Here is a 16,205-nt window from a genome sequence, read left to right as displayed (position 1 = left end):
TTTTGAACTTAAATACCTTCCTAATTTTGTACTATAGATATATTGAAATATGTAATGCCCTATTTTCTAAGGTTTGAAATAGTAGTTTACCGGTCTGTGAATATTATATGTCCGGAAGTCGGCATTATTTCGGTTTTAAAAAATTACTATTTATGTTTCATATGTTATTTATATTTTTGGAGCATGCATGCATAATTTTGGTGGGTACAAAATAAGTTATGAATTTATTTGGAGAATTTAGATAATTAGTAAAAAATGAATTATGGCATTTTATTAATTAGGAAATTTGAGAAATTATTTTTATGGATTAAATTTAATAATTTTGTGGAGATAAATAATGTTTTGAGAGATGATTATTGAGGATTATTTCTAGCCATTGGATTAGCATACCTATAACTAAATCTTAATCATTCATCAATAACTTCTTAAGGAAGTTGTTGACAAATGACTAATTTACCTTTAATGACTTTTAAAAGTCAATTTTTACACAATTGGCAACAACTTTCTCCTCCCTCTCTTCTCCTCTCATTTGGTTGACCATCACTTCTCCCCCTCCTCTCATTTTATTTCAAATTTTCTCTAAGAAATCACTCAAACCAATCTAATTAAACTAATTTCTAGCTTTTCCCCTTAAAGATTTGAAGCAAACCTTTGGATTTCAAGTGGTAGATGTAAAGGATTTGGAGTTTAAAGCTAAGTCAAGTAAGATAGGGTTTTGATTTCTAAGACTTAATTGAGATTTTTGCATCTCCATCTTCATACATGCTCCATCTTCCTTTTCTTTGTGCTTTTATTTATTTAATTAATGTTGGATTTTTTTTCCCTTTGCTTAGAGGTGGGTGAACCCTCTATTAAAGAAAAAGGAAAAACAAAAGTGTAGAGGAGTTCTTGAAGCTTTCTAAAGCTTCAAATTAAGGTTAGTGTTCATAGATTACTCTTTCCTCTTGTTTTTTCCTATTTTTTGTGACATCCTACTGAATCGAATCGTTGCATAGAGTCGAGTCAAGTCGGGCCGAACTAAAACCCGATTCGAGCCATTTAAATCTAGAGTGGGGTAGAATGGGATGTAACTTAAATAAGTAAAAGAAGTGGACTTATTGGAATAAAACAAAAAGATCAAAGTATAAGGGTTAGGATTTACTTGCACTAAAAGATCAAGCTTAGGTATTAAGTTGTAACATATTGACAATTGAGGTACCATTTGGTAATTTTACACACAAAATCATTGAAATTCTAGAGCCTACCCGTGATTACCATTTCATTTTCCTTTCTTCATCCTTATCTTCATCTCCTTTCCTCTTCCACCTTCCTTCCTCCATCAATTTTAATGGTAGTGAAGATTTTAATGGTAGTTAGTTAAGCATTAATTTCAACCTCTATTCTATCCAAGTAAGTAAACCTTCTTGAATTTCATAATTGAATCATTTGGTAGAAACCACGTAGAAACCACGTAGGTAGAAACCACATAGATAGAAACCACGTAGATAGGGTCAAAATAGGTTAGGTAGAAACCACGTAAATACGACTATGTCGCGACATAGGATAGCAGATCTGCGTCCCATACAGTTTGGTACTCCGGCTACAGGCCGTTGAGTGGATATGAGTATATATGGGCCATAGCAGCCCAGCCATACAGTATTCATCCAGTTTCATACGGTATTCATACAGTTCTTCTTATCACTTAGATTTCACTGTAACCTTATGGAGCTATACAATTATGAGATTGTATTATGTATAATTTATAAAAGGTGCATAATTCATACAGCATAATGAACAGCACGTAAGATCATGAAAGTATACTGATATGTGTGATTACATGTTTATTTATGTATTTCTTTCTTATTAAGTTGAGATATCCACTGAGCTTTATTTGCTCAGCGAGTTACTTATTTTAACTCGCAGGTTCTAGGTCTGGACTGTAGAGAGTCATCGTACAACTGCTGCAGTTCATCTTTGGAAGACCCAGTCTTCAAGGTAGCTATTCATTTTGATATTTTGGTTCTGTCTATTCTTATCATGGCATGTACAGGGCACATAGTTGGGCCCATTTCATTTTGTAAATATTAAGTCCATATCTCTATTTTACTAATGTAAAAAGCAACAGCATGATATATTATTCAGCATACATAAGGATATCAGTCTGAAAGGATATAGGTTCAACTAGATTGTAGCGTCTCAGCTCAGTTCATTCGAGTTAACGAATGGACTGGGAAGGGATGTTACATTTTTCATTTTCTAGCCCATCAGGTTGAAATTGAGGATTTTATGTTTAATATAAGAATTGTGTTAAATTGAATAATAAAATGTGTTATTGGGTGAATTTAGAAGTCATGAGATCAATTGCTTAGGAGAAAGTTTTCCCTATTTCTTCCTATAGTGGAAGAATCACCCTAGGATGTTAAGGCTTGGGCTTTTCTTCTTTTAAATTGTGATTAAGCCTCTAATTGAATGTTTTATATATGTTTTAAAAGTTGGTAAACTTGCTTTGTGAAAATGATAGGTTTTAGTGATTTTCCTATGACTAAAGTTATGCTAAAATGGGGAAAAATGAGCTATATGATTAAATTGATGTCTCATGGTATGTAATTTATATTCTTGGTCACGTTTTGAAGATATTTGAATGATCGAGTTGATGGGAGAAGGTCCCTTTCCCTAGGAGCTACATTTGGCCAAACCATGTGCATTGCTAAGGTTTGTGTTTCCTTACTTTCTTAAGCACGAATGGACTTCTAATTAGTGATTTGTGAGTGTATTTTGATGTTACTGAGACTAAATTGCATGAATGCCAAGTTATGTTAAACTTCCTAAGACTAAAGTGTGGTAAAAGTTGTGAATGTCACCTCTAAAGCTTGTAAGTGAATGTTTTGAGCATATATGAGTGATGTTGAAACATAATGAATGATGTTAAGATGGCTAGAACTTAATTTGCATGATGGGAACCTCTTATGAGAATTTTCCCTATGTTTGACTATGTGTAGGATTAGTATGTATTCCTAAGAGTTTCTATGATTTTTATGAATGGAATTCTTGATTATGTAATGATTAGCATGTGGCTAAAGTTTGGCATGAATATTTCTAGTAGATGTTGGAAAATGTCAAGTTTCCTATGACTTAAGTCATAAAGATTTTTGAGGTAAATTATGACATTATGCATGCTTTAAGCGTAATTGTGTTTCTCATGATATATGAAGTAATTGGGATGACTTGGATGAGAAAGAAATGATTGTTTGATGAGATACACATTTATGCTAAAATATTTCTTATGATTTGATATATGAGAAATTTTGTGTATATGTTATGAAGTTTATTTATATTTAGCATAATGGAATGCTTACATGTGTTTAGGAAATGATATAATGGTGTTGGCTTATGAATATATGAAATAAATATGAAAAGTGACTTTTTTGACATGAAAATCCTATGTTAAGTTTATTATGACAAAGTATGAGTTTCATGATTTATTGGATTCTAAACTAAGAACCTATGATGAGTTTAAGTATGCTAAAAGAATAACAAGTTCTATGTGAAATCTAAGATTTAAAAAGAAAGAAAAATAAGATTTGGGCTCTAATATACTTGGTGTGAATTTGATGTGTGATTTGATTTATTCTGTTATATGAGCATGCTTTGCACTTAATGTCATTCTGCTATTAGCTATGATCATATGCTAGGCACGTTAGTGCCCTTTGCATGAGCGAACTCGCTCTATCTATTTCTGTTAGGCTTTTAAAACCTCTTTGATTCTGTTGGCTTACATAGTCATTCCAATTCTATTTCTGAAAACTCATCTACTTCATTTTCTCCTAAGTGCATGTAAGCCCATAAGTAAAATATTTAACGGAAATTAAATTAATAAGATAATATTCATGATATGTGTACTTGTGAGCTACAATTTATATTTATGACTTTCATACTTGAAATCTATGGTTTTGGAGCCTTAGGTTTAATGAGATTATATTATATGATCTTAGTTTGGGAATATGTGATTATGTTAATAAATGTAGTTATAAAGCATATTAATTTGAAATTTAGATTTAAGACGATTAGCATGCTTATATGTAGTATAAATATCAAAGGTAATGAATATATGATATGATATGATATGATGATAATTACAAATTTTATTAATTTGTGAGTTTAATATGATATTATGTGCTATGAATGCTTATGCACGTTTGATATCCAAATGATTTTATGATTATGAAACTTCTTGTAAAGCTTCATGCTTTATATGTATATTGTCATCGCAACATTGGAATATATGTGATTTATGGGCATCATTGAGTTTTATACTTAGCGCGTCGATTTTTATAATGCCCGGTTGTAAACCATGGTTGCTGCTCGAAGACCAAAGGAGTAGCATTAGAGCAGACGAGATCTTTTTGGTAGTCATAGAATTAATGTTATGTATTTAAGAGTTATGGCATGTATAATTAATAATATTAGAAAAAATGTTATTTGGGTATATGTAACTTAAGTATTCTTGAAGTATATTTTATTTAGGCATATGTATAAGGAGACAAATATGGATGTATGTAATATCTAGATGTAGTGATTTCTCCTAAGTTAATTATTTATGGTTTGGATTTATGAGACGTGTGTGTGTGTGTGTGTATATATATATATATATATTAATGTCTTAAATTTGATGTTTATTATGGTGATGATGAGAAAATGAATGACTATGAATCTATTGGAGTTGATTTTGTGTTGAGTTGATTATTGGAGTTTGTTGGATGATTGAGGTTGAATTGGGAGTGTTTTGGATTCACAGGTTTTAGTTAAGTTCAATTTTTAAGGAAAACTCTTGCAGTTTTTCTGTAGGATTTTCAAAATATTTTTCTATATTAAAATTAATACTTGCTAGACTTGTGAATACTTAATCACTTCTAATTCATATAGTAGTTTTTTAGATTAATATGTTAGTTACAATGGTGCCTTCGCCACCGAATATGGCGTCCGCCGTCTAATCTTTTAGGATTGGGCAACAGGTGTTACGAAATAAATCAGTACGTGCCTCCAATATAGGATGTGACATTTACTATCTCGTCCCACGGGACCAGATAGTGGGAGTTAGAGGAACTCACAAATCCCAAGTTCCTCAAAATCACATTCTTTCTTTTTAACTTATTATAATTCTCATATACTTTACATTTCTTCAATGTACACAATTTCGCAAGAATTACTTGTCTCTATTTCAAGAAAAGCCATAAGTCAGATAGATTTCTCATATTTCCAGTCATAGAAAAAGTACACATCATTCATGTGATTTTTGTCATATAAATCTTCGATTTCACATGTAACTCAACTAAAGTCTTAATTATATTTTAAAAGCATGGTTATCCTTTAAACACGCTGAGTCTTAAATTTTCAAAGTTCATAAATTTGAGGGAAATTAATTATTTAGTCCCTGAGATATGATGAAATTATTTTAGTAATCCATTTATTTTGGACAAATATTTAGCGCGTCGCTGATGTTTGGATCCATCATTCCGAGTAGTCTCTCCATTAATTTCCTTTGTTTTTTCCGTTAAGTCGTCAAGAAATGTCAAAAATACCCATAGGCAATATGAAAGCCACAGACCTCTCCCTCTCCGCCATTTTTGCCTACACCGCCTCCACTATCGCTGCCTCCACATCAACATCCCCACCCTCACCATCTTCTCGACCGCTACCTTCACCATTACCACCTTCGAATCAAATTCCCTAGAATCTGCAACTCCTCCATCATCACCACCACCGCCTGTGCCTCTATCTCCACCTCCATCTCCACTTCTGTTCATACCTCACCATTATTATGAAATTGCTTCTGTTATACGATAGATTGGGTCATGATGATCAGATGCACCTAGATATGTATTCGCAATTGAAGATGCGCCTCTTGTGATGATGGGGACGAACAAACCAGTTCGGATAGAGAACCCGACGCTGGAATCAACGCACAGGAATCCAATATTGGAGTTCTCAAACCCACTCATTCATGGATTTCTCTCATTCTCAATCTCGCTGTGGCGATGATGTTGGATGCTTCTTCTTTCATGCCTCCCCCTACCACTAACTAGCGGTTGCTTCTTTTCCTATGTGCGTACATATCGGATTTAGTATGAAATGCTTAACTGATTCTATAGGAAAATCACGGACAATAATTTTGGGAACGAATTGGTGTTGATGATGAATAAGGAGAGAGCAAACGCGATCGGTAAAGTTTGATGAGACCTGGGTTCTGAATCGTTGCCTTGGACGCCGACCACCATCTATGAAGGCTACGCTTTTAGTGTCATTGGTCAGCGTGCTCCATAGAGATGATGATCAGTGGCCCAAACGGGAAAAATAAGAGAAGGGTATGTTTGTTCATATATTTTCTCTCACATCTCTCTTACTTTTTTTACTATTTAAAGAAAAAAAAATCTCAAATTTGAACGGAGGGATTAATTAGAATGACAGATACAAACATCATGGATGCACTGGATATTCGCCCAAACGAAAGGACTACTCAAATAATTTTATCACACCTCAAGGACTAAATAATTAATTTTCCTAAATTTAATATCATATGAAAAATATAGCATGCATTGTATAAGTTATACTTTTCTAATCTAACTCAACCAAAGTAGGCATGGCCGGTTCATTGAACTATCGGTTCACGGAACCGATAGTTCAAATTTTTTAAAATGTTGAACCAGAATCGGTCCTTGAGCCGCTGGTTCCGGTCCGGTTCTAGTTCTGGCCGGTTCCGACGCAATTTCGATGAATCGACGGTTCCATTCACGGTTTCTGGTGATATATGTTTTTTTTTTTTAAATCGGTTTTAATATTACATCTTTATTTCGTACATATTAATATGAGTTTAAAAAATATTGATAAATTTTATTTTAAATAAATATTAGAATGCTTATACTCATGTAGGAATAAAATTAATTAATTTTACAAAATAATCAAATAAATTATCACTTTATTTTGTTTAAATATTATTAATTAAATAAATTATAAGAAAATTTTTAAAAAATGCTTCAAAAGAATGTAATTTTAAACTTAGCAAACAATTTAAAAGGGTAAAAAAAATTAAAAATAATATAAGTTTAGCCTAAATGATTCTTTCTTTTTTTACTATTTTACTTTTTAGATTTTTAACTTTTAAAATAAAGTCTATTTTTTTAAAAAAAAATTCTTAAGTAAAGTATATCATTTAGTATAATATTATTGAGATTTTTAGAAATATATAAAATAGGCTAAGTGATTATCATTTTGAAAATAAAAATAGAAAATTTTCAGTTTGAACCGAACTGGAACCGCCGGTTCCGGGCCGGTTCTGATTCATATTTTAATATTTACATGAACTTTAACCAGCTCTTGAACCGCCGATTTCAGTTTAAAATTTTGAAGAGCCGATTTTGGTCCAGTTCCGATTCGTTTACAGTACGGTTCGATTTCGATTCAATTTTGATTCAAGCCGAACCGGTGGCCATGCCTAAACCGAAGTATAAGTACAGGTAGCATCCATATGGATGTCCACACACCGAAAACAAAAAGAATTAAATCGGCCAAAGTTCTTTCATCAATATACAAATCTCAGTCAAAAAAAAAAAAAAATCAAAATTTGAGTATTAAATTACAAATTGAAATTTATACTCTATAAAGTGCGTAGACACATAATTAGTTCCTTCCGGTGAAATTTACCCCATGAATTACTAGAGTCCAAGAGTACAAACACTCACACTTGAGCTGCTGCCACTGACAGCCCTAGTCTGATCGCAACCCACCAAAATACTCCGACAAAGCACTAAAACCCTTTGTAAAGTCTAGACCCATCATCTACTTTTTTATCTTCTCTCTTCGACGTTGGCACTTTCCGTCTCTCCAGGGTAACTCTTAAACCTCTCTCTGCCTGTTGCAGCGGATGTAATTTTTTTTTTTTTTGAATGTGTTTTCCTTTTCATTTTCCCTTTTTTTTTTTTTTTTTTTTTGAGCGCTGTCTGTATGGTTGTATTAATATGTTTTGGATTAGACGATGATTTTAATATTTTTTTGCAGGTCACTATTTTCCACTAAGAGAATTAATCTATTGAAAATGGCCGCAATTGCAGCCTCCACCCTGCAATTGGCAACAACAAGGCCTTACTTTTCCTCTTCTTGCAGAGTTTTCAAGGCGGGTGCCACTACTTTTGGTTCTAATTCTAAACAGGCATCATTGGCTAAGCTCACCAGTGCTTCTCATATATCATTTCTACCACCTCCTCTAGTACAGAATTTCAAGTCATGGTCAGTTAAATTAAATAAGTTTGCCACAAAAGCAATGTCTGAGTCTAGTGACAGTAAGCAAGTGCCTGGATTGCCAATTGATTTGAAAGGTATTTTGGGTTCTATTCCTTTGTTCTTTTTCCCTCATTTTATTCTTTAATATAAAACTTGTATGTTTCTTTCTTTCTAGAATGTGATAAGGATTTGTGCAGACAACCTTTTCTTCTTCTTTTTTTTTTTTGCTTCAATATGCTCGTCTTATAGTGATAATAAATAAAACGTATTACATTCTTTTGACTACTCTTTACCAAACCGTAGTTCACAGTATGTTGAATGTGTCAGTAATAGTCTGTAAAAATAGTTATTGTATGTTTCCAAGCTAAAATTTGAAGTTTTCCGCAGGTAAACGGGCTTTTATTGCTGGTGTGGCTGATGACAACGGGTATGGTTGGGCAATAGCAAAATCTCTTGCTGCTGCAGGTGCTGAAATTCTGGTTGGGACGTGGGTGCCTGTAAGTATCTTATGATGCATTCTTTTCCACAATGATTCTATTTCTGTATTTTGGGACTTCTTGGACCATGTAAAACCATTCTGTTGTTGACTATGAAGCTGCATTTATAGGCTTTAAACATTTTTGAAACCAGCCTACGACGAGGAAAGTTTGATGAATCACGAGCGTAAGATTCTTCAGTTTTTTTATGTTGCATTCTAATGGGTAAACCTTTTAAATGGCACCCACTAACTTGCAGTTTGATATTTCAGGTTGCCAGATGGTTCTTTAATGAAGATCACCAAGATCTATCCACTTGATGCAGTGTATGACAACCCTGAAGATGTGCCTGAAGATGTAATGGAGAAGAAGAATTGAGTTTTGATACCTTGTATGTAACTTGATTTAAATGGTTCTTGATTGCCATTTTTAATGTCACTTTGTGCAGGTGAAAACAAATAAGCGCTATGCAGGATGCAGTAATTGGACTGTTCAGGTATGGATAATAACTTCCCTTTTTCCCTGACATAGACATTCTTTACTTTGAAGACCTTCTCAACCTCCTCTCCCTCACCCTTTAAGAAAAATATTTGAGGTGTGTTTGATGGTATATGTACAATTAAATTTTCTCTTCATTCCTTCAATCTCCATTTCGTTGTATGAACCTTGATGTGCAGCTTGTTACATAACCAAATTTAAAGGATTGGAGATTGCAGTGGGGTCATCTTTCTTGATGTACTTCGGAGGACTTGAAATTGTTTTTGGTATTGCCTCTAGAGGCTTGTAAAGTTGCTATTAGTTAATCAGCCTCTAGGACTGTATGGGTGCCAATTGATTCTGTCACTTATTGGTGCTCACAGTTTGGTATAAGCAATATTTCCAGACTGATCCAATGACATTAGTTCTCACAATTGGCCAATCTGAAGCTGAACCATCATGAATGGATAACTGAAGTCCGAGTAAACCAAACCATTGTTTTGATTTACCACTTCTTCTGGTTCAATTTTTATTTTTCTTCTCTTTTATCTTCTTCTTCTTCTTCTTCTTCTTCTTCTTCTTCTTTTAAATTCAGTTTTCTGGTTTTCTTTGATCTCCCCATTGACAACCAAGTAAATGTCATGTCATGTCATTTTGTAGAGAAGTGTACCTTACTTCTATTTGTTATGACGGTAACTCAATTTGTATTAATTCAGTCAACCATCCTCACCTGTTACACCACTGTGCACAATGTTTTTTCAATCATTAAAAGGGTTTTTCCCTATATCCATTTGCCTTCTGCTTACCTAGCCTCAAAGTCTTCAAACCCTATTCTTGGATCATTTTTCTGATTGAATGATCAGTCTGACATGTTTGATTCCATGCTCCTGATAACATGTCATGTTGTTCAAATGTTTGTGATATTAAGCCCCATGCCACTAGCAATAGCAATGTTTCAGAAATGCATTTATTATTTTTGAAACTTTGAACTTTTCACAGTTGAAATATTGTTAGCCAGCCTTAAAACATTACAAAGAGGTGAAAGATTTAGCTATGCATTGACGCTTATGTGGACATTGTATCTTGCAGGAAGCTGCTGAATCTGTCAAACAGGATTTTGGCAGTATAGACATTCTTGTGCATTCACTTGCTAATGGGCCAGAGGTGCATAGTTTCTGTCTGTAAAATTTCAGGCATCATTTGTACATAACAAATAAATCATCTATGTAATAGGTCACTAAACCTATGAAATCATCTATTAATTGTTTGGGATTAAGGCTTAATTGTTGTTATAATAGGTCACTAAACCTCTGTTGGAGACGTCAAGAAAAGGGTATCTCGCAGCTGTATCTGCATCTAGTTACTCCTATGTTTCTTTGCTCAAGCATTTTCTACCAATAATGAATCCAGGCATGCCTTTTCTGCTTGTCCTATCTGACAACATTATTTGAATTTATCCCCCAACTTATTAGACATGTCTATAGAATCTAAAGAGTGCTACCAATACAGGTGGTTCTTCAATTTCTCTAACTTATATTGCTTCTGAGAGGATCATTCCAGGGTATGATTTTCATGCCTCTTTAGACTGTGTTCCAGTGTCATTAAATTATCACTTTCCATAGCTAATGGTTCTTAAATTTTGCCATATGCAGTTATGGTGGAGGCATGAGTTCTGCCAAAGCTGCACTTGAGAGCGACACAAGAGTAAGTATTCACTTTTTCCTGCATGTGTCTTATGATTGTACTTCTTCATATAATTTTGCTATTTTTCTGTTCAGGTGCTTGCTTTTGAAGCGGGAAGGAAACGCAAAATTAGAGTGAATACAATATCTGCTGGTACCATTGCCCTCAGTTCTCCACTATTTTTCTTTCAAGTGCATCCACTGGAATAATTTCATAGGCCTCATTGTTTGTTTTCATCCTTGAACCATTGTATGTTGCTCCAGTGTGTAGTCTATCATGAAGTCAAGCTGTTCTGTTGCATCATCTGTCTGAACAACACCAGTTCATAAAGAGTATATATGGTTCCGTTGAGGATTTTCCTTTCCCCCCTATGAAATTGCTCTAGGCTAATATGGGACTTTCTGAATGTTACCACATTCCTTGCTCCATGCGGTTGCTATGTCTCTTAGTTAAAAACATAAAATTGCCAACTGAGATGGCTCCTTTTACACTGCTAAGTTTGTCAAGGTTCCTGTTTATTCTATGCCTGCCACATTGTAAATATATCTCTACTATGTATGTATAGGTAAAGCATAAGAAATCTTCACAGGGATGGTTTCAAGTTACCTGTACTTTTCATGGACTAGGTCCTTAGTACAATGAACATATTAAGACCTCCCCACAAAGACTGATTTTGTCATTTGTACCCATTTCTATTAAATGCGTTGTAGATTGGTTCAAGTTAATTCTACTCTGGGTCCTCGTCTGATGTCAACAGGTTGAGTGCTGTGTTTATAGTTAAAGTCTCTATGACTCTTTGTATATCATTGCCTTTGATTGACTCGCAGGTCCATTAAGAAGTCGAGCTGCAAAAGCAATTGGTTTTATTGACATGATGATTGAGTATTCATTAGCCAATGCACCCCTGCAAAAGGAACTATCTGCAGGTGATGAATAGTTCTTCGCTTGGATTTATGATATTTCATTTTTCATTTATGTTTCTTCAACAATTCCTAAGTTGACGAAATTTATGGAACAGACGAGGTGGGGAATACTGCCGCCTTCTTAGTTTCGCCTTTGGCTTCTGCCATTACTGGTGCTGTTATATATGTCGACAATGGCCTCAATGCAATGGGCATGGGCCTCGATAGTCCGATACTCAAGGACCTCAACATCCCAAAAGACAAACACTAGAGATAACTGCATGTAGATTCACGAAGAACGAAACTTGAGCTTTAGTTAGTGCTGCCTTTCTTTTCCTATCTGATTCTTTTATCCCTTGATTGGCATTACGCTAAGGGGTTCTGCCTGAGGCGTCTTTTTCGTCCTTTTTTTTTCATGAGATTTTGTCTGAAGTGTGGGGCCATTGATTGAACATGCTGATTAATGTAAATCAAAATTTTTAGGTGTGAATTTCCTTGGTACATTCAATTTATTCTGAGCTACTCCAAAATTTATTCATGTTGTGAGGGCTATAAACAAGTCAAGTTGCTTATCTTATGAGCTTTTGGAGGCTTGGCTTGAAAAAAATTTGTCCAAATTCATTTAATAAACTTAACGAGCTAAGTTTAAGCTTGTAATGAAAAAAAAATTAACTATAAACTGTAAATAAACTGAGTTCGAATTTTTTAAGCTCAAGTATATCTTTACGAAGCTGAACTTGGACTGTTTCGTTTGTTGTTCTTACTATTCTAACTTGTTTTAGAAAATGTAAGAGTTAACCGTAGGGAAAAGAAACAGAGAAGGAACCTTTGACGTCATTTCTCTTTGAATTTAATGTGTAAACCACAAGCTATAAAATGTGACATTTTTTCATACTTTTACATTTTTGAACATGCTTTTGATCCTTCTGCTAAAATTATTGAGTGGCTAAATAGCTATCATTCTTTGATAATTTGAATAATATTCTATGTAAAGATCATAAATTAATACAAGTGAAATGTACGTTTATTTAAATTTGGCCCAAACGTTTTAGAGCTCCAATCCGTGCACGTAGGAGCTGAAAATGAAACCCAGTTCCTCGATCAAATTCGCTAATTAAAAGGACAATTTCTATCTAGAACCAGTGGAATATTTTATTTGAACAGATCCACTCAGTGGTAAATTTGAAATTAATCAGCAAAATCAGTAACTTTCAATTCTTGAGTTTGTACAAGTCCTTGATCCGTCTTCAATCTCCAATCAAGGCTATGAAATGCAACAAAACATCCTTGCATTGCATATCCTATGGAGCATATTTAAGTTATGCACACACCAAATTGCAAGTGCCCAAAATTGAAAGAATTCACAGGAACATCTATTTATGCAAAATCCCCCCGAATTTATCATGTACAATACAAAATAGCTGATGCCTGATACACTAAGCTCGAATCAAACGAGCTTACGCTTACATCTAAGGGAGCCAATGCCACCTTGTGTAGCTTCAACAGGAGAGTCTTCAACAACTGAATCTTCATGTACGACAAGGCCACGGTTCCTAGACAATTTCCTGATTGGCGTCCTGACTACTGTTCCTTGGTTAACGTCAACTGATGGGTCTGACTCAGAAATAGCAGAACTCTTTCGGTCAGGCATTAGCTCATCACCTTCCGAAACCACATCCCTCATTTGCTGGAAGTTTATTATTGGCAGAACAGACTCATGAGCCTCAAAAGATAATAGCAACCAACCAAATATATACAGCATTAGGCATCTCAACTATCAAGAAACCATACTTTCGTATGAACCTTTAGCTATAGTCATATATTGCAATATCAAATGCCACAAGGCAGTGGGGAAAAGAACATGTTCTGAAGTTTGAAACTAAACATCTATACATGAGAATTTATTTCTTATCGCATACCTTCCAATCCTTGAAGTCAAATCTGAAAACAAAATGCCTATATTCAACCTCCCGTGACATTACAGAATCAGCAGCAGGAGCATTCCTAGGTGCTGAAGAAGAGGAAAATATGACAAATCAACTAAACAGCAAGGAATATATTAATGTGCAATATAGGTATAACTACATTCTGAACTGACTGCTGTCAAATAAATCTTACAAACAAAGTGCGAACCGCTTTTATCCACTGTTATTTCAACCCGCCCATCTTTAACTAAGAATGAAAGTGCAAACAAGTTCTCCACAGTCTGTGCAAAAGACCTTCTATTCAAGATCAAATTTTCAAGTCTAACCCTTTTCTTCCTCCTTAAGATCTCAAACATTGTTGACATGTTATTATCAGTATCTGTTTTCTCTTCTGCCCTAGTATCATCAACCTACAGTATATGAACCACAAACTTGTGTCAGTACTCATTGTTTAAGCCCTACAAACAACAATTTTATACTCCAAACTAGGATTAACCATTCATCATTTTAATACTCTTATTAAGTTATTGTTTAAGCCCTACAAACAACAATTTTATACTCCAAAATAGGAGTAACCATTCATCATTTTAATACTCTTATTAATTGGAGAACTTCTATCTGCATGATACATTACTAAGCAGGCGAAAACCTATTATACACATTTTAGAGATTTAAAGGGAAAAAAATTTGATCACCGAAGGATAACATCACCTCTTGAGGCCGAGCTTTTTCAGTTGGTTTTGCACACCTTCTATCACTTCTATGAACCACAGCTCTCCTCTGTTTCAACTCAGTATTCATTGGTCCAACCCTTAAGTAAACAACATTAAACAAACATTTAACACCAAAAATAAGGTAGGATAGTATATGAACAGAAAAAAGGTACATATAAAAAAATAAAAATAAATAAATAAAAAAAAAGAAAAAGAGAAGTAACTCACATTGTGGTGAACCCATTACATTTCATAAAAATGGATGAAACAACAACCCCAATCTCTTTCCACTTGATGGAACTAGAGATATTCCCTTCATTGTCCAATGTCCTATTAGATTGGCCAAACTCTGTGAGCAAACCAGAAACAAAATCTGCAGCAGTTATCCCTTCATTGGACTGGGACTTAACAGAGGTCACCAATGAGTTAGTTATGCCCAACAAGGCCTCTGCATCTGCAACTTGCTCTCTTGGCTTGAGCACTGAATTCCCAAAAGCCAAAATTTCATATACATTCTACGCTATAATAGCATAAAAAGAATATTATACACGAAAACCTCTCAAGATAATTAAGCCTTTGCAAAGTAAAAAGCTTGCTAACCACAAGGAGGCTGAAAAGAAGAAAATTTACAATGTCAAGTGCAACAATTGAAAATACATAATAATCTTCAGTTTCTAGATTTTTCCCTTCTATTTTTAAGTAAAACATTTGGGATGAAAGCATAGTTCAATTGCAAACTTTCCACTCCTTATTCAGTTTCAAGAACCACAGCAATTCCATTAATATTGAGATATATCCATTTTTCCAGCAACTATACAGATGGGTAAGAAAATTCAAAAGTAATAATTAATATTTTAAAGAAAAAAAAAATACCATGCTGGTGCAAATTGTCGACTTCCTTAATTATGCTAGCAAAGTTCTTTGAATCGACTCTCGTTAAATCATCTCTCTCATCTGCAAAAATTACAGAAAAGCAAAATGAAAAATAGAACAAATGCATAAAAATAAATAAATAAATAGCAAAAAGTAGAAAAATATGGAAGACGCTTAACCATTGATCTTATTATATAACGCAAGATACTTAGACCGAAGGACTCGCCGCTCAATGAAGTCTTCCTGCGATGACTGATCTCCGGCGGCGCCAGCTCGATTCCGAGTCAAATGTTCTCGCTTCACAGCTCTGAGTTGTCGATCCGAGTCAACTGGGTTTCCATTACTATTACTGGTGCGCTCTCGCTTGACAGTTCTGACCATGATTGGAGATTCTCAGGAGAAAGAAAATCCCTAATTATGAAAGAATCTTAATACAAACCTTTTCTTTTCTTGTAGGCTTGACTTTTGGATTTAGGGAATGGTGGTTGATTTTCCCGCTCTACTTAAATTCACTCAATTGGAAATGGCATTTTCAAAATCCTCCTCTCTCACTCCTCGTCCAAAAATGATAAATAAATTCTAAAATAAAATAATAAAATATGTTGAATAGACAAAACAGCCTCAATAAATATCTTCTTCAATAAGTTTCCTCCTGCTTCTCTATATTTTCTCCAAGTTATTACATAAAAAAATAGTATATATTTTCCTCCAATAATCCTTCAATTCGGTTTGATTCGGCTGAATTTAAATTTATCTTCTAAAGGACTGAATTTTATTTTTGGACTTATTTAATAATAAGTTAAATTCGATTTAAAGAAGTTTGGCTCATTTATTAAGCTTTTGAAGAGGCTAATAAAAATATTTTTTTTCTTCTAAAACTATCTCTAATTTTGAATTGGATTT

General features: G+C 34.1%; 2 protein-coding genes across 4 annotated transcripts; one reads left to right on the top strand and one right to left on the bottom strand.

Moving 5' to 3' along the window:
- Positions 1–5,593: 5,593 nt before the first annotated feature.
- LOC105634472 (enoyl-[acyl-carrier-protein] reductase [NADH], chloroplastic) lies at positions 5,594–12,281 on the top strand. 3 transcript variants are annotated; one of them, XM_012217337.4, is made up of 13 exons: positions 5,594–6,341; positions 8,032–8,348; positions 8,641–8,750; positions 8,861–8,916; positions 9,002–9,086; positions 9,178–9,225; positions 10,296–10,370; positions 10,505–10,616; positions 10,716–10,767; positions 10,859–10,910; positions 10,985–11,042; positions 11,717–11,815; positions 11,908–12,281. In XM_012217337.4, the coding sequence occupies exons 2-13, from the start codon at positions 8,069–8,071 to the stop codon at positions 12,060–12,062; spliced, it is 1,182 nt and encodes a 393-aa protein (XP_012072727.1). In that variant the 5' UTR covers positions 5,594–6,341; positions 8,032–8,068; the 3' UTR covers positions 12,063–12,281. The 3 variants fall into 3 exon arrangements, with proteins under 3 accessions (XP_012072727.1, XP_089580290.1, XP_012072726.1); XM_089724164.1 differs by lacking the exon at positions 5,594–6,341 and adding an exon at positions 7,597–7,899; XM_012217336.4 differs by lacking the exon at positions 5,594–6,341 and adding an exon at positions 7,601–7,862.
- Positions 12,282–12,979: 698 nt separating this feature from the next.
- Positions 12,980–15,936, bottom strand: LOC105634471 (Nse4, component of Smc5/6 DNA repair complex). The gene is made up of 7 exons (XM_012217335.4): positions 15,482–15,936; positions 15,303–15,383; positions 14,658–14,910; positions 14,428–14,527; positions 13,910–14,126; positions 13,711–13,802; positions 12,980–13,478 (listed from the first exon to the last, which is right to left on the bottom strand). The coding sequence occupies exons 1-7, from the start codon at positions 15,681–15,683 to the stop codon at positions 13,239–13,241; spliced, it is 1,185 nt and encodes a 394-aa protein (XP_012072725.1). The 5' UTR covers positions 15,684–15,936; the 3' UTR covers positions 12,980–13,238.
- Between the last annotated feature and the right edge of the window lie 269 nt (positions 15,937–16,205).

Source organism: Jatropha curcas, chromosome 7 (assembly GCF_041381405.1).
Source record: "Jatropha curcas cultivar XTBG-Jc1 chromosome 7, XTBG_Jcur_1.0, whole genome shotgun sequence".
Taxonomy (NCBI): Eukaryota; Viridiplantae; Streptophyta; class Magnoliopsida; order Malpighiales; family Euphorbiaceae; genus Jatropha; species Jatropha curcas.
This window is presented reverse-complemented; position numbering and strand designations above follow the sequence as displayed.

Bases quoted from the DNA above. Each gene is read 5' to 3' on its own strand.
- LOC105634472 (XM_089724164.1), top strand. The intron at 9,226-10,295 runs GTATGGATAATA...TGTATCTTGCAG, and splicing joins GCAGTAATTGGACTGTTCAG to GAAGCTGCTGAATCTGTCAA. The intron at 10,768-10,858 runs GTATGATTTTCA...TGCCATATGCAG, and splicing joins TCTGAGAGGATCATTCCAGG to TTATGGTGGAGGCATGAGTT.
- LOC105634471 (XM_012217335.4), bottom strand. From the start codon at position 15,683: ATGGTCAGAACTGTCAAGCGAGAGCGCACCAGTAATAGTAATGGAAAC. The intron at 15,384-15,481 runs GTTAAGCGTCTT...TAATTTTTGCAG, and splicing joins GTTATATAATAAGATCAATG to ATGAGAGAGATGATTTAACG. The intron at 13,479-13,710 runs GTATGCGATAAG...ATAAACTTCCAG, and splicing joins TTGACTTCAAGGATTGGAAG to CAAATGAGGGATGTGGTTTC.